At 41.5% G+C, this 22,246-nt stretch overlaps 2 protein-coding genes across 2 annotated transcripts in view; one reads left to right on the top strand and one right to left on the bottom strand.

Annotated features, from left to right (window-relative positions):
* The window catches only part of LOC146035963 (cytochrome P450 2F2-like), a 28,698-nt gene extending 15,711 nt beyond the window's left edge, over positions 1 to 12,987 (top strand). The window contains exons 6-10 of the mRNA XM_083159691.1: positions 1,362 to 1,538; positions 10,364 to 10,505; positions 10,584 to 10,768; positions 10,861 to 11,002; positions 12,658 to 12,987. Coding sequence (XP_083015817.1) covers positions 1,362 to 1,538; positions 10,364 to 10,505; positions 10,584 to 10,768; positions 10,861 to 11,002; positions 12,658 to 12,845 — 834 coding nt within the window. The 3' untranslated portion in view covers positions 12,846 to 12,987. The remainder of the gene's footprint in view (positions 1 to 1,361; positions 1,539 to 10,363; positions 10,506 to 10,583; positions 10,769 to 10,860; positions 11,003 to 12,657) is intronic.
* Positions 12,988 to 16,657: 3,670 nt separating this feature from the next.
* LOC146035964 (cytochrome P450 2F3-like) overlaps positions 16,658 to 22,246 on the bottom strand; it is a 44,900-nt gene continuing 39,311 nt past the window's right edge. Inside the window, exons 8-10 of the mRNA XM_083159692.1 lie at positions 21,659 to 21,846; positions 20,157 to 20,298; positions 16,658 to 18,681 (exon numbers count right to left, since the gene is read on the bottom strand). Coding sequence (XP_083015818.1) covers positions 18,500 to 18,681; positions 20,157 to 20,298; positions 21,659 to 21,846 — 512 coding nt within the window. The 3' untranslated portion in view covers positions 16,658 to 18,499. The remainder of the gene's footprint in view (positions 18,682 to 20,156; positions 20,299 to 21,658; positions 21,847 to 22,246) is intronic.

Raw genomic sequence — 22,246 nt, 5'->3', positions numbered from 1 at the left:
CAGTGTGTAAAATCTAAAAAGAAAAAGAAACCCCAATACTGCAACACCCTTGTTAACTCTCCAATGTTCCCAGCCCCAGCACACCATTAATAATCCCAACTAAGCTATTCTTCATTCATGAATCGGCATTGTGGTTTGATATCCCTCAGTCCAATCTGGGCTCCTGTTATTATAAATGCCCTAATAACTGATGTCCTAAACCCACATTTGAACATCTACAGTATAATATAAATACAGGTAAGGTTACTAAGTAAAATGTAGGATCATTTGTTGATTTTGGCTATAACTGAATAGGATGGAAATGTTGGATTTTTTTCAAAAAGTGGCCCCTTATACACCCACATTACTAGCCTGCCACCCTCTACTTCCTTATACACCCAAAGCACCAGTGTGTCTTTATGCTCTACTGGCCACCAGTGGCCCTACAGACCTGTCGGTCCACCAGGTGACTTACCTTTTACTTATACTAGATCTAAACATCCATTTACCTTTATTTAAGCAAGCTGCCACATGGTTGGCCAATGTTTCAGCTCTTGTCTGAGCCTTTATCAAGACATGTTGACGGTGATTAGGATATACATCAAGTTTCAAATCACCAGAGTCGGGCAGACTGCATCATATTCCTCCTGATGTTAAAGTGAGGTGCACGCCATCCATATACATTTATATATGGTCCACAATCTTGCAAGCACCCTCTTTAACTTTGCAATGTTCTTTAGCATGGCATTGGATCCTTATTACAGATGATGAGCTTGACCGGGTGGCACAGTGGTCTAAATGTAATTCAGATGTCCTAATGAAAGCTCATAGAACCATCTACCTTCTTGTGGAACAGAATGGCAACCAGGGGTTAAAGTGAAAGGGGTGGAACTGAGTTCCACCAACTCTAATGGTCAAGTGGAACTAGTTCAACCTCCACCTTGGCCCTGAACAGTAATTCTAACAAAAAAATTATCTATAAATGATATATAATTTATAGTTTGCAGGGGGGTACCAAAAATCCTACCACTGGCCCTTGCTCTGCCGAATGGGAGGATGATAAGTTGGTGGCAGATGGAAATGAGTTCCCCCACCTCTCCAAAACCACTTTACACCCTGAGCGCAACAAAGAGATCCAAAAAGCTATCCTCTTCCCATCCAACTAATGGTGATTTGAATCAAGAACCAAGTTGTGTGTAAAATCCAGTTTTACTGTATTTGGGCTTCTGTTATTCTTACATGCTGTACTCTACTGTAACAACATCATATGCTATGATTGGTGGCTATAGTGATGTATACTATGGATGATACATACATGTGTTTGTGAAGTTGTGTGGTACACTTTAGCATTCAGTTTATATACAATGTTTTGTCTTGTTTAGTTATACAACACCTATCCGGAGTTCATGAAGTACATACCAGGACCTCATAAGCAAATGATGAAGAATTTTATATCTGTAACAGACTACATCAAGAAAAGAGTGGAGAGCAATATGAAGACGTTGGACAGGAATAGCCCCAGAGATTTTATAGACTGTTTCCTGATCAAAATGGAGAAGGTATCATCCTGATATTACAGTACTGCAGTTGTCAAATTAAAGTCCCTCCTCTTTGTCATACCCATTGGTATAGTTTTATATATATATACTAGCTGACCCCCCCGGTGTTGCCCGGGAAAACCTTGGGGTTTCTTTACTTCCAAAATTGCTGAAAAATGTCATCTTACAGTATGCTGTGCCAAAGACCTAAGATTGTTATTTGTTATAGATTCCACCATAATGTTAGAATGTGTTTGCATTGATACTCAATGATGGCAATGAAATCAGGTGTGGTGTTGTTGTTTGAAACACAACGCTCCTGAGTTGATAACTTGTATGTGTTGATGAATTCCACATCCACTCCTGAGATTTAGCAACTACTATATGACATATCCTCCAACATCTGAGGGTCAGAAATCGGTACAAAATCAGAAAGGGACGTGGCCACACCTCCATTTCTATACTTTCAAATGGTACAGTTTCTAGGGTGTGTAATTACAGGCGCTGAGTGCGTGGGGACCGGGGTGGGCGTTACTTACCCCGCCATTATTAACAAAAAATTCACTGCTCCCTGCCACTGCCACTCCCCTCACTGAACCTGCAGCAGTCTCTGAGGTCTGGGGATCTGTAAAGCACATGCACCGGGCATCTCTACCAAACAGTGGGGCAGCCCCTGAGTGTGGGAGCAGGTCCGCGGACCTGGCCACATGATGTCATGACGCGAAGCAAGCTACCCGCACCACTGTAATGCCCCACTGGGAATGGGTGCAATGGGCCAAATTCTTCCCTACACCCGCTGGGCCAATCCACTGATCCAGCCATCACAATCATCAATGGGTGCATTGATAAGGTTTAAGTGTAAGAAGTTGAAGAATAAGACTGAGAAAAAGAATTGCCATGTTACAAAGTGTACAATTTACTCAATAAATCGTGAAAAACAAAAAGGTAAGTGTACATAGAAGTACAATCAAGAAATGAAAGTAGGATTAAAAAATAAGTTCTGATTCAAACTGATAATTGTTTGGATGGGAGTGGGTTGTGAAACAAATCTATAGGTGGGGGTATGGATATTGTGGGCATAATTGGTGTTTGTTACACCTACAGGGGGCCCTCAATTGATGGGAGTTTCACTACAGTGTCACGGTCACAGTGTCACCATAGGGGGATTCCCAATTGGGGTCCAGGTGGTCTTTTAGGGACCCTTAACAATCCTGTAGGTCTCTTCTACTTGAGCTTATGGTCTCCCTTAATGATAGTCAATCACTGAGGGAGACCATAGGCTCCAGGAGAAGAGACCAACTGGATTGTAAAGGGGTCCCTAAAAGACCACCTGAACCCCAATTGGAAATCCCCCTACGGTGAAACTGTAGTGAAAATTTCTCATCAACTGGGGACCCCCTGTAGGTGTACCAAACACCAATTATGCCCACAATATCCATACCCCCTCCACCTATAGATTTGTTTCTCACCACCCCCTCCACCTATAATTTATTTTTTAATCCTACTTTCATTTCTTGATTGTACTTCTATGTACACATATTTTTTTCACGATTTATTGAGTAAATTGTACACTGTAACGTGACAAATCTTCATCTCAGTCTTATTCTTCAACTTCTTACATTCATAACATTCAAACAAATGCATGCAGTGCTCATGCCCATCGACCAAACATTATCTATGAACTAAAAGAGTCTGGGAAACCCTTAAGGCAGAGCAGTGCCTGATATCCAACTGACTAACAGGGTAAGTGCAGTGTACCCACTTTGTATTGATCAATGGTTGCATTGGCCAGGACAAAGATTTCTCAGTGCAACTGGAGGACTGGAGAGACAGATATGGGGAACAAAGTAGAAACGGTACATTAGGTACAGTTTTATTTGCCGGTATAGACTGTTAAATAAACTGCAAATTATTTTTTGTGTGTTTGTGTGTGTTGTACTGTTTTTGTGTGTGTGTTGTTGTGTATGTGGTTGTGTGTTTTATTGTATGTATCTGTCCAATGCGTAAGTGTTTGAGGTGTGCTATGTATATACAGTATGTGTGTGTTGTGTCTTTGTGTATCTGCAATGTTTAAGTGTGTGTTGTACTGTTTTTTGGGTGTGTGTGGTGAATGTGGGTGTGTGTTGTGCTGTTAGAAGTATGTTATGTGTGTGTAGTGTGCTGTGTGTATCTGTGCAATGTTTAAGTGTGTGTGTTCTGTACTGTTTTTGGGTGTGTGTTGTAGTGAATGTGGGTGTGTGTTGTACTGTGAGTGGTGTGTTATGTGTGTGTGTGTTGTGTTGTGTGTATCTGCCGAATGTGTAAGTTTGTGAGGTGCACTACGTATATATGTGTGTGTAGTGTGCTGTGCGTATCCTGGCAATGTTTAAGTGTGTGTGTTCTGTGTGTTTGTTGTACTGTTTTTGGGTGTGTGTTGTAGTGTGTATGGATTTGTATTGTACTGCATGTGTTGTGTTGTGTGTGTGTATCTGTCCAATGTGTAAAGCCCCGTACACACGGGGGAGATATATTGCTCAGCCATATATTGCTAGCAATATATGGCTGAGCAATATATTTCTCAATTTCTCCTTTTCATCAGCGACCAGATATGGTCGCTGATGAAAGGGAACCTCTGCCGGGGGAGCAGCCGAGGTAATCAGCTGGTCGCAGGAGCAAGCTCCTGCGACCAGTGATTAGAATGGGGCTGAAAATGGGATCGCTGGTGCGCACTCCAATCACTGGCAATATGGTCGCCAGCGACCATATTTCCAGCATTTTCTGCCCCTATCTCCCCATGTGTACACAGCTTAAGTGGTGCTCTACGTATAAATGTGTGTGTTGTGTGCTATGTGTGCGTATGTGGTGTACTCTCTGTGTGTGCGTGTACAATGTGTACGTGTGTGTGTGTGTGTGTGTTATGTATGGTCTATGTATATCCTCAATTATTTCCTAATTGTTTAAAGCCTTCACCATAATGTTAGAATGTGTCATTCATGCTCAATAACAGCAATGAAATCAAGTGTGGAGTTGTTCCTTCGTCAACGGTTTCCCAGATCGTCGATCTTTTCCCCAGATCATCAATGAAGGAAAATTAAAACTTGGTGTTTTTTAAAATTCTAAGTCAAATTTCCCCAAAACGGCTTCGAGGTGCACACCACCGGGTCCAGAGGTATCTTGTTCCCAAATTTGGTGTCTCTGAGTGCCGCGGTGTGTCCGCAATGCGACGGACATGCACACACGCACACACACTCTTCAACTTATTATATAGAAAGATGTATCTGTGTAAGGTGTAGGTACAGTCTTATTCACCCTGTTATATTAATGCTTGTATATGGACTATGTAAGGGAATAATTTATAGAATCACCTTTTCAAAGAAAAGACTGGTAATACTGTTGTATATTTGAAAATTCCCATTATAACAGAAACCCCCCTCACCGCCATGGAGGTGGGCTGGCCTTTATCAGCTATTTACTGAAGATAATTTGTGGACTGGTCCAAGTTCCCTGCAGTTGGGGGAGAGACTTCAAAGTGAAATTACTTTACCCCAGAGAGTTAATAATGTTGGGGTGCTTGCGCTTGACACGAGCACCATTTCTGCCAGCTTAAACTGAAGTTATAAAAAGAAGAGAGCCGCTAATGGCTGGGAGTCCTGAGGTGATCGTTTTGGGATCTGCAGAGTTACACAGCAGGCAGGTCAGATAGCGGTGCTGTAGGGAAAGCACGCTTACCGGAGGACCCTGAAGTCTCCTCAGAAGCAGCAAACAACCCTGGGCAGGTGGGGAGAACCTCGGCAGCCTAACGAAAATTCCCCTGCAGGCTATAGGCAGAGACTTTTGACTATTCTGGAGTAGTCTGGATATAGAAGATTTAGATGAATTACATCATCCTTGAGTCCAGGTATAAATGTAACAGATGATACAGTACAGACAGATATAACCTTCTGAGAGACAGCAGAGCAAAACCCAGTGTATTTGAAGATCGCACGCTGAATATATATATATATATATATATATATATATATATATATATATATTGTATGAGTACAGTACATTGTTGAAAGCAGGAGCAAGCTACCACAGAGAGATGTAGAAAAGTTCACACTGCATACATGAAGTATTACAATGTGGCAAAAGTTTAATACGTATCATAAGCTGACATAGTAAGAACATACTGTAATAAGAACAGATACTTTTCAGATAACATTGTAGATTTGAGTACCAATTGTCCTGCGCTCCCTCTCAGGCTGCCTTTGGGTTATCTCGTAACCCTTATTATGCCCTAGAAGAAGAGCACCTGATGCTCGAAACGCGTTGGAGGCAGTGACTCTTTGGACTTTCATTGGACTGAACCTGACCAGTGCTAAGGTATTTGGGGCCACAGTAGGGTGCACTTCTGGACTGCACCCCTGCCTTTTTCCATCCCTTGCTGGCTCCAAATACCCTTAGGAGTAAGGATTCATCTTTTCTCTTTTTTAATTACATGTCATTTGTCTAAATAAATCTTTATGTTTTTACTAAACCTCTGGCACCTGTAAATTATCACATCCAACCAATTTCTATACTTTTCAGTTAACGGCTATAAAACAGGAAGGACAGAATTTTGGCAGATATTATTACTTTCATATTTGGAATTTCAGTTTCTATTTTTTCAAGCTATTACTCTAGTGGATTACAAATACTTCATATGAAGTTACACTCCTATAATTTAAGTACACACCTTAAAGGACTCAGGTGGGAACAGTTCTCGAAACTCTAAAAGAAAAAACAAAGCGCTTATATATATTTTTTGTCTAGAACTAGTGTACACTGGCTAACACTTATATTATTGCGCAATAATAATTTAAAGTTAATTAATGTCTGTTTTTTACTATTGTATGACACGGTTCTCTTTCTTTGTGTTTGAAGTGAAATGTGTTTGTTTTAGCATAATACAGTAGGATTGTAAACTGTTTTCTTTCAAGGAGGCATCCCTGAAGTAGGACTGAGTCGAACTACACTTCTAAAGTTCCAGTCAAATAAAACTTTGGTGTTGGTGGATGCCCTTATCACAACTAAGGCCCTTATTCTGCTTGGTGCGGCCGGAGCCGCATATGCGGCTCCGACCGTGCAGGCGAATCCCCGCCTTCCATACGGATCGCCACGGCCGTCCGTACGCGGACATGTGGCGGTCCGCATGAAAATGGCGGGGGATACGCATCCACCATCTTGGAGCAGCCCCCTGCATTCGATGGTCGCCGACCATCGAAGGCAGGGCCGCACGCTCCACCAGCTCCCGCAACCATAGACCTCACGGACACTTGTCCGTGTGAAAGCATGTATGGGGGCGGGCAGCTGACATCCGGCGATGTCAGATGCCCGCCCCCAACACATGCGTCACAGCCTCATTACCATGCGTACGCCCCGCGTTTGCATGGGAACGCCCATGAAACGCGGGGCGTATGCATAGGGAAATGAGGCTAAGTAGCCCCTCACGCCCCTATCCACCCCCTTTGCGGCGGTAAAAAAAATTGTGCGGCGATTTTGCCTGCACATGCGCAGAGTGCCCTCTGCACATGCGCAGAGCGAAAACATCGGCGGAACGGCCGCATGCAGCCGTTACCGCTTAGATCGGAATAAGGGCCTTAGTTATTTGTGATGCGTGAATTTATATATGTACATAATATGATTGTTATGTAAATGACTTGTTAACTTGCGTAGTGGATTGATGTTCCTCAGGGTGATTCCCCAAGTTCGCCCTGATCCCCTTATCTAAATAGCTATATATTCATTCTATATAATACCAAACCTTGGGGTGGAGGCACTTAAAACCACATACATATACTCAGTGCTGAAGACATCGTTACATCTAACAACATATAATACATGCTGCTGAAAAAAGACACTGGTCACTGAGGGTAGAAAACAAACGGAAATGGATGCAAATTTAAAAATGAAAGGTGCAGGAATGTTTTTTACAAGTAAACATAAGGCATCAGTTTGTGAAAATTAAAGGTTTTTATTACAAAAATAAAAGCAGCTAGAACACACTATTTTTGTAAAAACACATCAGGAATCTCCTGGCTCTGCTCCATATGCTGTACTTTCCACTGCAGCAGAGGTGGTGGTGGTGATGGGGAGAATGGAGCTTCAAGCATCTCTTGCTTTTGACTGCCTGAAAACAAAATGCTGTACTGAGGGAGCCTACAGTATCTCTGCAACTTGAAGGTGACATAGATATCGCATTGCTCCCTTCTGTGTTTTTCTACATTGTAAAATTAGTACAGTATATTTGAACAGATCATATTTTCCATTACAAGTATGGCAATGTAATCTGTTTCATTTCAAAATGTAAATGTGTTTGGAGGACAATTTAGCTGGCTCTTCTCTGAAAGCCTCTTCATATAGTACATAAATGTAACTAAAATAATGGGAAAACAAAAAAATGCAAATGATAATTATTTAGACCAATATGCATATAGTAAGTGGAGGCCACATATCTATGGCTATTCAACACTTGTATTTGCATGCCCTTCCACTGATGTATTAAAGTTGTGCATTTACACCAATCTATTTAATTATTGTACTGTTTTACTTGTCTACCTATCTGGCTGGTGCAATCACCATGTGGTGCTGCTGAATGGCTGCCGGGGTGCTGCATAGCTCAGAAATTATATGTTCCCCATGTCCGTGTCCCCCATTAGAGTACATCTAGTATATATATATATATATCTATATATATATCTATATATATATCTATATAGATATAGATATATATATATATCTTTATATATATCTGTACTGTTACCGGCTACCTATCTGGCTGTGTAATCACCATGTGGCGCAGCTGAATGGCTTCCTGGGTTCTGCACAGCTCAGTATCTAGTGCATAGCTGTATGTGTGATGTATATCTGTACTGCCATTGTTGCTCGTTCTGACAACCCTTTATATTACAGTATGTGCATTATTTTTAATGTCTGTAAAGCACCTTGAGTCCTGTTGGAGAAAGTGCGCTATATAAATAAAACTTACTTACTTACTTACTATTTCCATGTTTCAGCAAAAAAAAAAAAAAAAAAGGCCAGATTCCTATTTATGCATCCCATAAAGCAGGGGTGGGTACCATTTTTGTGCCAAGGGCCATTTGTATGGGGAAAAAATCCTTCGGGGGCCAAATGTAAAAAATTCTCTTACATATTGTCCTGCTGCAGCCGTCCCACGCTCCGGCGGCTGCTGCTGAATAGGACTGACAGTCTATGGCTGCTGTTGATTAAGAGGAATCTCACGAGAACTACCAACCTCTCTCGAGAATTCCCCTGTACTTTACTCCCGGCGAATGGAACATGCTTAGTGCGACTCGGATCATGTGCAATAGAAAAAACATCAGCTAAGAAAAAAAATCAACATTTTGTTCACCTTTGAATCAGATGCAATGTATTTCAGAAGTGTTCATTGTTCTAGTAATTTAATCTTTTCTATGTCCTCAATTAACTCATATTTATCTAAGTCAGTAGCCCTGGGGGTACTCTGCAGACCGGTTGGGGGGTACTTGAAAATAATATTGGTAATGGGGGAAGAAGAAGTCACTTCCGATTCCGTCATCAGAGTCTCCTCATGCTTTTGCCCGATCAGCAATCCACTGGGAGCTACCCACGGTGCCCTCAGATGATCATCTGCTTTGCACTGACACGGGTGGAGGAAGCAGCGGCATTAATTCTTCAGGCATCTCTGGGAACCCCATAGAGGGACCCGATTCCTGATCGCACACAACTCCTCCGCTATTCCTTAATATCAGGATACAAATAAGGACACGCATAGTGCTCACTTCCACTCCAATCAGAAAGGACTTTGGATATTTCAAATTGAGAGGAGGGGTACTCAAAAATTAAAAGCCTAATCAGGGGTTACAGGAAAGAAAAAAGGTTGGGAACCGGTGATCTAAGTTATTATTAGGTAGGTAGCCTTGCGCTCAACCTCTATATGTGACACTGATGTATGTGGTTGGATATAATGAGAGAAGTGGCACGTGATGTTACTTTTAAAGGTTTTATTGTGCTTAAAGACAGAGCTCCACTACATTCCAGACATCCATCTCCAAGTCTCCTCCACACACAGGAGTAGAGCACACACAGCTCCGGCAGAACCTGAACTCCGGGCGCACGCCCACCAGCTAAACCCGGAAGTGACGGGAGACGCCGTAGAGCAGTGTGGAACAGCTGCCGGCTGCAAGTGCACACACAGGTGAAGACAGACAGACCTCGGCGAGGGACTCGGAGCCTCAGAAGATCAGGTATCGGGTAAGAGTTGAGTGTATCACCGGGAGGTTAGGGACGTCAGCCCCCGGTGACATTTACACTCTCACCTTGACCTCACTGCATAAACTGTCATTAACTATACCCACCAGAACACTCACTCTGTGAGATTATTATCACAGAGTCATCCCTATACCCCGATCCACCACCACCACCGCAATAATACAACCCGTACCCACCACTGTGCATCGATACCACCTTGCAGCACTGGTTGTGTGCAAACGGACTCACATTGCATTTTAGTTTAAAGTTTGTTAAGCAAAATAAAACCTTTAAAAGTAACATCACGTGCCACTTCACTCATTATATCCAACCACATACATCAGTGTCACATATAGAGGTTGAGCGCAAGGCTACCTACCCAATAATATATTACCGTTTAGGAGCCTGGACCACTCCAGCCTGGCAGCCCCCTCGCAACACTTGGTATCTAGCGCTAGCACTCCCTATTGGTTAAACCGGTGATCTAAGTAAATCTTTTCTTTGTTTCCTTAACATTCTATAGAATTCATAGAAATCTAAGTTAATCTTTTTTACAGTATGTTTCCAAAAAATCTAAATTACCTTTTCTACTTCAGGAAGAGAAAAACAACGCCACCTACTATAACCACAACACACTGTTGATGAATACCATGATTTTGATTGTTGCTGGGACAGAAACAGTGGCCAGTACACTGTGTTACATCTTTTTACTTCTCTTGAAACACCCTGATCTATCAGGTTAGTACCAAGTCCATGATAGGCTCTTTCACATAAGAATTTGTTTGTTGATTGGTAGGTAACATTCTGTCTCCACAGAGAAGGTCTACCAAGAGATAGATGATGTCATTGGTCATCGTCCTCCAAATTACGAAGACAGACATAAGATGCCTTATACGGAAGCATTTCTACATGAGGTTCAGAGATATGCGAATGTAGCTCCATTAGGTCTTCCACGGGAGCTGATCATGGACACGAAGATTCGGAATTATGAATTTCGTGAGGTAAAAGTAATTTTGTCTGATAATGGAATATGGGAAATCAAATAATAAAAATTGCTATTGAATTTCTTCTATTTTTTTTTTTACATTAACAGGGAACCATGTTCCTCACACTACTGGCAGGTGTACACTATGACAAAACCCAGTTCAATAACCCAAAAGAGTTTAACCCAAATAACTTTCTTGATGAAAATGGGAAATTTAAGAACAACAATGCACTGATGCCATTTTCAGCAGGTGAGGCGATGGCAGTTAAATCAAATGGTTGCAATGCAACAGAAATGCCTGAAGTAGCAAACAACAGGGCAGATGTGTTATGCTTGGTGAAGTGATAAATTGGAAGCTAATAACGCACCAGCCAATCAGCTCTTATCTGTCAAGTTACAGGCTGGGTTTAAAAATGACAGAACTTGATTGACTGCTGCATCATCACATTTCACTTTCCACCCAACTTAAAAAAGGCCTATGATAATCCTCCCACAACAGTGAGCTGCTCTGATGACATAATGTGGCATTGCTGGGGAGTATCCCAAAGTCGTGGCTGGGGCAGTGCGCTCTAGTCATCCTATGTTATGGTTCCAATGCGTTTCGTGCAATTATTGGACTTTAGAAAGGATCCATTTGAGAAACATTTTCTTCCTATTATTGTCTTTAGTTAAAACCGGAACTGGAAGCCCGGTGCCGGGATTTCCTGTAGGTTTTGGTGACATGCACATGTCATTTTTAGAAAAAATCACGAAAAACGTATTTTCTTATTTATACGTTAAAATTCCATAAAATTATCAGGTGGCCCGTGAGTGTGAACATCATAATCACGACTGGATTGCAAATATTCCAGCAGGACAGTTTATGAGAATAAAACGCAAGTGCGCAGATTATAACATTTTTGATAATCAAAGCAACGAATGAAAACAAAAATTCATACAAAAAGGACAGAAGGAAATCCCTCTGGATACACAACTGAAGAGAATAAAAAAAAAAATAGAAAGGAAAGAATTGATCCAATATAAGATGTGGGATAAAGAAAAGAAAGAGGAATTTCTCTTCATTACACCGTTTAACAGTAATTAAGAAAGTGGAAAGCTTGATACAAAAAAAAAACATTGGCACCAGGCCAACACTGTACGGTAGCGCAAGTCAGGCAGGGTCAGTCCCACTAGGGAAATCCCACACCAAACCTACTCAGAAGAGCTGCAAACATTGAACCTGATTCAGACCTTCTTGCTAGGCTGTTTACATTCGGCAAGACCTACTTTTATTCTGGCCGGAGATGGTCGATTTCGGGGCGGGCGCTGATGTCATGTGATGTCAGCCACCCGTCTGACAGCTCAGACTCACTTAGTCCCACAGTATTAAAGGGATAGATGAGGATGGCTCGATCTGTACAATCCACTGCTGGAGAGGTCATGGTCTATAAATATGGGTTCCAACTTGCATTGTACGCAGACACAAATCTTAATTAAAGACTTACTTAAGTTAGGAAAACCTCAGACTACTTGAAACTTTAAAACCTCCTATGACCTACCGAATGATTAAACAGGAACTTTTTTTTTGCATTCTGCAATCCAACTACGGGCACATACGCTTGATATCCTCCCAATATGCCACACAAAATTTATTGATATGGGCTTAGTCCAAAGGGGACCCTAATCAACCAGATAGACAAGAATGCATTTTTTATACATTGAGCCAGATGCACCAAACTTCAAAAAGTGATAAAGTGGAGAGTGATCAACAACCAATCAGCACCCAACTGTCACCTTTAAACCCAGTCTGTCACATGGCAGTTAGGGGCTGCTTGTTGGTTGTTATCACTTTCCACATTATCACTTTTTGAATCTTGGTGCATCTGGCCCATTCTGTGTAAAATTTTTCTACCTTCTCGTTTTTAGGGAAGAGAATTTGTCCCGGAATGAGCCTGGCCGCTATGGAAATTTTCCTGTACGTCACCACAATGCTTCAGAACTTCACCATTAAGTCACCGGTGCCCCCCGAGGAGATCTCCATTGCTCCAGTGGGAGTGGGCATTGTACAGATTCCTCCCAACTATGAGTTTTGCCTTTTATCTCGTTCCCAGTAATAACGTGGTCCATGCACTGGAAAACATAATCGCCTGAAGTGGAGCAGAAAAGTAATACAGTACATTATTTGTCAAGGCCAGATATGAGATACACTGGTATTCATGTAGCAGCACTTAAGGGATACATGTATGCAAATGGACTGCGTGGATTGGCCAGAATAAAGATTTACAATATTTCATCTTTTGCAATATAGATTCTTCGTTTATTCTTCGTGTCATTTAGAGCCTAATTCAGACCCCAAATGCAGCACGTTTCCTATGTTGGGGGTCGGAGCATGTGCAGAACCTTCTTAGCGAATGCCTTTGGAGAGTATCACACTCACGAGGCGTTTTCATGGGTAAGGGAGGGAGGCGGACAGGGTCCGGCAGCATTGGAATGCCCAGTGTTTTATGGGTGTCCCCATGAAAATGTTGCGTTTTCCCCTGGGAACGCAGGCGGGTGGATGCCCCCTTTTCAGCCATCAGCGGTGGCAATAAAAGTCAGTTCAAAATTACTTTTATTTCCAAAGCGGAGAAAAATCATTTGATGGTCGGCAACCATCGAACAATTTGTCTCGCCATCGGCCGCATACAAGGGGATGTGTTCAAGTACACATGCCCTTGCATGCTAGTGAGGGGATGCGGGAGGCGTGGGGAGCAGGGGGTATGGGCAGGCATTTAGCGGGGTAGCACTGATCTGTTCACTAGGCTGTGAGTAAACGCAGCTTAGCGAACAGGCTGAATCAGACCTTTAATGTGAAGAATGTGAAGTCATAAATGAAAGAATTGAATTAGACCCATGGTTGTATAAGGGTAACAGTAGCTATAAGCAGAGTTTTATTTTTATGTTATTTTTTTAGGAGGGAGGGAGGGAGGGGTTCCGGGGGGTGTTTACCATAACATTTTAACACTTTGTATAAGTTTGCATTCTATTATTATATTTTCCTTTTTTATGTTTCATTCATATCTGTTATAGAAGTTGTAAATGTTGATCGTCAAAAATGATACAAAGCAATAACAATAGAAGTACATTTAATACCCCTTTCACACTGCACTTGTTAAACGGTATATTGCCATTTTTTTCACATTTCAAAACGTTTAAGGCTGCAGTGGGAAAGCGCCAGAGTTGATTTACTGGTTAAAGATAACCGGTATTTCAAAACGTTTAAAAAGCAGAGTCCTACACGTTTCAGAGCCGGGTTTTATGCAGTAAGAATGGCTCTGAAACGGTATTTAGTAAAAAACGACAGATTAAAGACCTGTGATAGGCTGTCCCTGCATTCTGCCTTGAAACGCGTTCAGGGGATTAAACAAGTTGACTGATGTGAATGGGACTTAGACGGTATTTAAAACGATAATCTACTGCAATGTGAAGGCTCAGACCCGTTTTAAATACCATTTAAAAATACCGGTTTTTGAAACGTTTTGGCAATGTGAAAGCGGTATAAGCTGGTTCAATAGAGTATACTATCCAAATAGTCTCCTGCAGGAAAACAACCAGACATACTGTATGTCCAGATGCACTAAGCTTCAACAAGTGATAAAATGGAGAGAGATAAACATCTAGCCAATCAGGAGCTAACTGCCATATCTCAGACTGTGTTTGAAAAATGACAGACAGGAGCTGATTGGTTGGTTGTTTATCACTCTCCATTGTATCACTTTTTGAAGCTTAGTGCATCTGGCCCAATGAGAGAACAAACATGTACATTGTGATTAATGTACTGTTTATTTGAAATTGTGTACAGGGGCGGACAAATATATCCACCTCCTAAAAAGTCAACAGATTTGTCTCCATTTCAAATGACACTTCCACAGATACAGATACAGATGTGTCCATATATATCTTGGCTTTTTTTTCTCAATGTGGCATAATATGCAAAACACGGCTTAGCTGCTTTTCCGAAGTAGATGGATTCTAAAAAATTTTGCAGAAATTGTACAAAGTAATAGATTAGAGAAGCAAATTTTTAGAAAAATCACAAAGCGTGACTTTTGCAGAGTCCAAGGCGTGCCAAATGATGCTATACATGGCACAATGAAACCAAGATCTCTGTGGACACATTTACTTTTATTGTATCCGGTAGGTATATTTTCATACTTTCTTAAACCCTTTGAGTGCCAAGGGAATTTGACAACATAGACAATTGCTAAGCAAATGGTTTTATTAACCCTTTGAGTGCCACATTGGTGTGAGAGATCCTCAACAAATGCCTGCTCCACTCACAGAGACTGTACTTTTTTTGGGTGCAATAATTATCTAAACTTCAATTCATTGACTTGGCTGTATTTGTATTTATTTATACTAAAAGAACAGTCGCTGTGAGCAATGCTGACATTTTTAGCAGATATTTAAATTAATGCATGCACTGACAGAGCTTGCGAGTAAGCTTTGTCCCTGCGATGTCACTACGCAGCCATATTGGGTGCGTATTGACCCCCCCAAAAAAATACACTGACCATAAGCTGCATGTACAGCACCAGCCACTTTGCTTAGGCTACCACCCCCTCCACATCTTGACAACCCCGATCCCGTGACCCCCCTCCAACCACCACTGTTTATAATTACTAAACCCAGGGGAATGGCTTATCGTAGCTCTTGGAGGGTTCTCAATTACTGTGGCTTCCAGCTGCTCTGACCTACAGGGCTGTAAAGTGTGATGGCGCTTGGTAGCACTGCAGTATGTTCGTCTGACACACATAGCTGATCACACTGGTCATGTCCAGTGTTCCCTCTAAGCTGTGCGCATGTGCGCGCGCACACAACTCGAGTGTGCGCACAGACATTATAACAGAGCGCACAAAGCAGCAGTGGTCCATTTTTGCAGTTGTGGACTCAATTAATGTGTGTTTTACCCATTAACTACATTGTGTGCTGTGTTTTGAATGTTTAAATGTTTAATATCATTTTGAAGTGAAGTAAACACAAATTCTGAACGTCATTTTCCAGTTATATATAAGTGATGCACAAAAATTTAAATTTCCTTCCAAAGTTGCACAGCTAAAATCTTTTGCCGCACATAGCCTTCGTAAAATTAGAGGGAACATTGGTCATGTCCATACACTGCGTTCTCTACCTAGATAGGGAATTCACAGTAAGCTCACTACATTTTTTATTTAAGTCAATTCAACCAGATTACATTTCACAATATAAGTATGGGAAAGGAGATCTACTTACTTCACAAACACTACTCCAAAGGCCCTGTAATTCATTTATGTGATGCTAACATAATGCAAAAAGTGTGAGAAACACTTTTTTTCATATTATTTTCGAAGCCCCTTAATCTGCCTCTGTGTATATCATATCTCTCAACAGTCCCGAAAACTGCTGGAATGTCCCGGTTTTTGGGGACATTCCTGCATCCCTCCCGCGGTCGGCAGTGTCCCGTGTCGAGGGGGGGGGGGCTGTTGGCAGTTCCTCCTGTCGGCTGGTGAGCAGCGGGGAATAAACGCTGTGCGCATGCGCATCTATTCCCGCAGCCAGGGGGCTGGGGGCATGGCTAGAGGCTCACAGAGCCTCTGGGTCATGCCCCCATAGCGTCAAAATGGGGCTTGGCCTCGCGGGTGAACCGCGAGTATAGGCCATGCCCCGAAATTAGGCCACGCCCCCCAATTTTCCAGCGCGCAGTCCCCTGTCCCTCCTCCGGCTCCCAAGAAGTTAGGAGGTATGGTATAAGACATATGACAGAGTTCAAGGCATCAATGCAGTTTCATACATTGAGAAAAAAATAGATGTGCTGTAAAAGAGTAACATGCAGCATTAATACATTCAAAAAACATTCATCCCAACAACTTATCTGGTGTGCCACAGACAATGAATGTAGACAAAAGAATGATTATGTAATGTCATTTTTATTGAAGAATGTTGTAAGGTTGCAAAATGGTACAAAGAATCTCACTTAAGCAAACAATCATCATAGTTCATATCACAGTAGTCCATCAACTCAACATGAGTAAGGCTGGGTACTCACTAAATGATGTGCATACACACTTGCTGATGCAAGTGTGAAAAATGCAAATTAGCCTAAAAAACGGTTTCCAAAGCAGCTAATGTGTGAAAACCTGAGTATCTCCTTAAAGTCACAACAAAGGAGTGAGGAAGAAGAGGTGAGTCATGGGTAATAACTGAGGTGAATCATGGGTAGAAAATACAGGGGGTTATTTTGGTTCACTCTTTCTGACAAATTCCTTCTTAGATGGACAAAACCATGTGCACTGCAGGTGGGGCAGATATAATATGTGCAGAGAGAGTTAGATTCGGGTGGGGTTTTTCTTCAAAGTGAGATCTATATTGCAGTGTAAAAATAAAGCAGTCAGTATTTTCCCTGCACAGAAACAAAATAACTCACCCAAATCTAATTCTATCTGCACCTGTTGCATCTGCCCTCCTGCAGTGCACATGGTTTTGTCTATCTGAGAAGGAATTTGCCTATAAGAGTGAACTAGAATAAGGCCCACAGTGCGAAAAAAATGCTTTATGGGGGAGGGAATTACCACAAAATAATAAAAATATATTAATGTGGCTCTTCTAAAGTAAAAAAATAATATAGATGCTTCAAATAATAAAAAAAAAATAGACTACCAAAAAGAAAAGATTTTTTTTTTTATATATAAGTACTTAAGTTCAGTTGACCTAAACGAAATGCAGAGAGCAAAACGGTAAGGCAAGCCCCCCCCCCAAAAAAAAACAAAAAAAACAAAACGGGCAGCGTTCTCCTTTTTTTGCATTGAATACACAAACGGCAAAGTACAGAAAATTCCACATAAGAAAGCAATGGTGAACAATGACCATGACCAAGCGGTGAACAGGGCGAAGCTCTAAGTTTATTTTTGGCAAACCGGGAGCATTGAATAGGGTGAGGAACATTTTTGGAGAGAGGACTGGCCTTCTCGCCCCCCCCCCCCCCCCCAAAATAAAAATAACCTCACCAAAAAATAAGCGAAATGGGCGCATTGAATACTGCCCATTGTCAGCGACATTATACAGTAGAAATGCACTGGACAATATTTCGATTTTGTCATTCCCAACCATCAGAATCTTCAATATTGTTATAAATATTGTCCAGCGTGTGCCAGAATGCAATGCTACAATATAGTGCAGTGCTTTTCAACTTCAACCCTGACTTTCCGACCAGGTCATGTTTTTAGAATTTCTGTTGGATAATTACGCACTCCAAAAAATAGATAAACTAACCTGTGCATGATTTAATGAATCCACAAAATACAATATAATCTGTTGGTGGTACATGAGTAGTTGAGTTGAAAGACCTTGCTATACTGTACCTACAGTAGTTTTCCAAGAAAAAGGATTTTGGAACAGATGGAATCATATTGGGCCTTATTTTGGTTCATTCTTTCTGACAAAATCCTTCTTAGATGGGCAAAACCATGTGCACTGCAGGTGGGGCAGGTGTTACTTGTGCAGAGAGAATTAGATTTGGGTGGGGTTTTACTTCAAAGTGAGATCTATATTGCAGTGTAAAAATAAAGCAGTCAGTATTTTCCCCGCACAGAAACAAAATTACTCACCCAAATCTAATTCTCTCTGCACATGTTACATCTGCCCCCCCCCCCCTGCAGTGCACATGGTTTTGTCCATCTAAGAAGGATTTTGTCAGAAAGAATGAACCAAAATAAGGCCCATTGTCCGACTTGAATTTAGAGAGAACGGTTGACTAGCGAGGTAAAACACAGCACTTGTACTTAGTAGGGAGACTCCCCAATCCACTTCCTGTTGGTCTGATGTCTATCTCGTCCTTCCCAATCACTGGTGTAAAGTGAAAATTTTGAAACAGAGATGTGAAGAGGAGAAAGAGCTCCATCCGGGCCAGGCTCTCGCCCACACATAACCGCTTTCCTTGATAGAGAGAAACAATTTGTGTCCAGTGAAACTTGCTTTAAGACAGCTAGAGTGGTAAGCCAATTGTCAGTGACATACTGTAGTTGTTTTTATTAATTTTCATGGTATTATAAGATGATTAGGTGGGACAGTATATGACGGTATGTCAGACTGCCACTTTTCCTGTGCTTTATCTTAAAAATATTAATTCCTATTCATTTGCAGTATCCGTACCAACATTTCTTACTTTCCTCTTTGGCCAGTACAAAACCTTGTAACCAGGGCCATAAGGCCATAACAAGCCTTTTGGTGTGGGGGGGGGGGGGGCAGGATTTATAGACTATTCAACATTTTTTTTAACGACACTTATGGAGCTGTAATATTCACTGATTTAATGTCTGTCTGCCTACTGGTGTTTCCTTGGGGTTTACTATAGTTCTTAGACTGTAGTGGTACTATGTACCTTCCTCACATTTCATACAAAGAGCATGTAACCCCTGGCATTGAGCAAGAAGCTATAAGCAAACAAAGAGAAGAAGGCACAGAACATAGAAATCCTTACTGGGGCACTCTTATTGTAATATTGTTAGTTTAAAATATAACTTTTAATACGACTTAAGTTTAAGATAATTTGTGGCAAACAAACAACAAATACTTTATACAAACACAAGCTCATGTTTGTATAAAGTATTTGTTGTTTGTTTGCCTCAATTTATCTTAAACTTAAGTCATATTAAAAGTTATATTTTAAACTAACAATATTAAAATAAGAGTGCCCCAGTAAGGATTTCTATCTTCTGTGCCTTCTGCACTTTTTTTGCTTATAGTTCTTATTAACTGAAATGTCAGAGCACCATCAACCCTTCATTTCAACTATTTCCATAAATTCTTATATATGTTATAAGTTGGTATTCGCTATGATAAATATGCAGTCTGTGCAGATCCATTTCCTGCTATGTTTAATCGAGCAAGAAACCTCTGGCAATGAGCATGTAATTCCTGGCATCTATTGTAGGTAAGGGGTCCTTTTTTTGGCATAATATGTAATAGGCATTATGGTGTGTGGTATAATATATAATAGGCATTACGGTGTTTGGCATAATATGTAATAGGCATTATGGTGTGTGGTATAATATATAATAGGCATTACGGTGTTTGGCATAATGTGTAATAGGCATTAGGCGCTGCTCCCTGCCAACCTGCTGTTTAAATTTGAAAAAGGGATGTTTTGAGTGAATGGGTGGTCTGGTTTAAGCCCACTCTCGTCAGGACCTGAACCAGGCCCTATATCTGACCTGAGCTACAAACTGAGAAAAAAATAGCAAAAATTAGGAAAAAGTATACAGCACAGGAATTGCACCAGGCATCACTCGCAAAATAGCACAAAAAGGGTAGTTATATGAGGACACATCTTTATGAGACAATTGTACTTTAAAAGTCTATTATTTCACTGGGCACACTAAAAAATCGGACTCTATCAATATCCAGCTTACCTGCAGCAAAGGGCATGTGTGCGTCATTCTGTTTAAAACGACCTTTGTCATCCAGGAAATTGTTTGGGTTGAACTTGTTTGGTTCCGCATAATTATTTGGATCATAGTGGACAGAGTGCAGCAGTGGGGTGACATGAGTGCCCTAGAAGATGCAGAGGTTAAATGGAGTATTTCGTATTAGTTTCTTGGTTATGTAATATTTTTATTTTTTGCAAGTTAGAACATTGGACACTGTAAAGAATGACCAGAATATTTTTATTCTCATATATATGAGGTGATGGATTTGATTCCCACCATGGCCCTAACTGTGCGGTTTGTATTTGTCTCTTTGCTCATTTGGGTTTCGTTCATGTATGTATAATTCCTTCCACAATCCAAAAATATACTGGTAGGTGAATTAGCTCTTGCAAAAATTAACTGTAAGCTCCCCCAGGGTAATGGACTGATGTGGATGGCCAAAAAACTCTCTGTAAAGTGCTGCAGAATATGTGTGCGCTATATAAATAACCGCTAATAAATAAATTATTGTTATATGCAGAGCATTTCTGTGCATGTGCAGACGCAGGGTGCGAGCGGGCACGGCCAACTACAGGTTTGCTGTCCTGCTCGCACCTAGCAGTGTGGCTGGGGGTGTGGGGCCGCAGCGGGGGGGCTCAGCCCATGGGAATGCCCAGCATTTCATGAGCATTCCCATGAAAATGCTGGGCGTTCCCATGTTAATCGCCCAGCGATGTGGGTGCGGGGAGCGGGCAACTGACACGACCAGATGTCAGCTGCCCGCCCACTTCCTGCACAGGGTGCTCAGAGATCAGAGACACATCAGAGGTGTTTCTGATCTGCCAGCGCCCGGAGAAATCGTTTGATGGTTGCCAACAATCGAATGATTTCTCCCCAGCATGCGAATGGATGATTATACAAAATAATCCATTCGTAATCATGCGGGGGATTGCGGCGTGCGATGGGGGTAGGAGGCCGGCACTGTGGCCGGTGTCTGGTGTACTCACAAGGCTTCAAAATTTGCAGCCATGCGAGTCAACCAGAATAAAGTCCAATGTGCCAACCACAGTTTAGTAGGTAGGAGGGATACCGTAGTGTTTTAATTACCCGAGTTAACCATTTGAGTGCCAATGTTGCTGTGGGAGATGTGCAAAATATCCTCTAAATATGCCACGGTCGTATTCGAGGAATATGAATCACTTTTGATATTGTCGGCAAGTGGGAGCGCACATCGTTAACAATATTAGATACACACTAGATGGTATTGTTAACGATATTCCTCAGAAGGCCCTTTCTGGGCGATATATTACACAATATCCTCTAGTGTTTATGGGGCTTTACACAATGAAGAAGATCAGGTTACAGTATTTCATAGAACTATTTTTAGAATTTGTAATCTGTTGAAGTTATGTAGACGACATATAATATCAGTGAAAATGATTAAGGATTAAGTAGACATTTCAAATTTTTCATTTAACAGTGCACTAAGATTCCATTTCACTGACGTTTGGAATGTAGTAGCCTCTGAAAACAGCATCTTTTGATGTTCTATGAGGAAGCCCAATCGGTATAACGTCACAAAACCTCATGATCTCATAGATAGTTGCATTGGTAAAAGGCATCTTATTCCTGTCCACTATAGCTGGAGTTCGATCTCTCCCCACAACTCGGTCAATTTCCTCCTGCATTCTCTCTGTATAAAGGTGAAAAAGTTGTAGACATGAATGAGTAAAACATGACTTCCACTGTATGGTGCATATTCTAACTTTATGTTTCAATATTTTTTTCTTAAATATCCTGCACTTTTGGAAATCCTGAGGAATCTCAGCAAACCTCATATTAAAGCCTTTGTTCTGCGCTATGAGTAACTATTATGACCTGCACCCTGCCTGTGTGTCTGGCTGCCCAGCTGTGGTGATTAGGGGGCTTGTCCTACCTGGTTGTTTTCATTAAGAATGGCTCCCTAAATTTCACCAGCTTACTCTAAGCTCTGTGCTGGTTATACTGCTAGTGTCTAGTGCTGATTACGCCTGTTTTCTCTGAATTATCAGTTTCGGTACTCTTTACTTAGCATGGCGCCCATCGCGGCCATT

The sequence above is a fragment of the Crinia signifera genome, chromosome 9, assembly GCF_055691185.1.
Source record: "Crinia signifera chromosome 9, ASM5569118v1, whole genome shotgun sequence".
NCBI classification, from domain to species: Eukaryota; Metazoa; Chordata; class Amphibia; order Anura; family Myobatrachidae; genus Crinia; species Crinia signifera.
The sequence above is the reverse complement of the archived record's forward strand: the minus strand, read 5'-3'. Positions and strand labels throughout refer to the sequence as shown.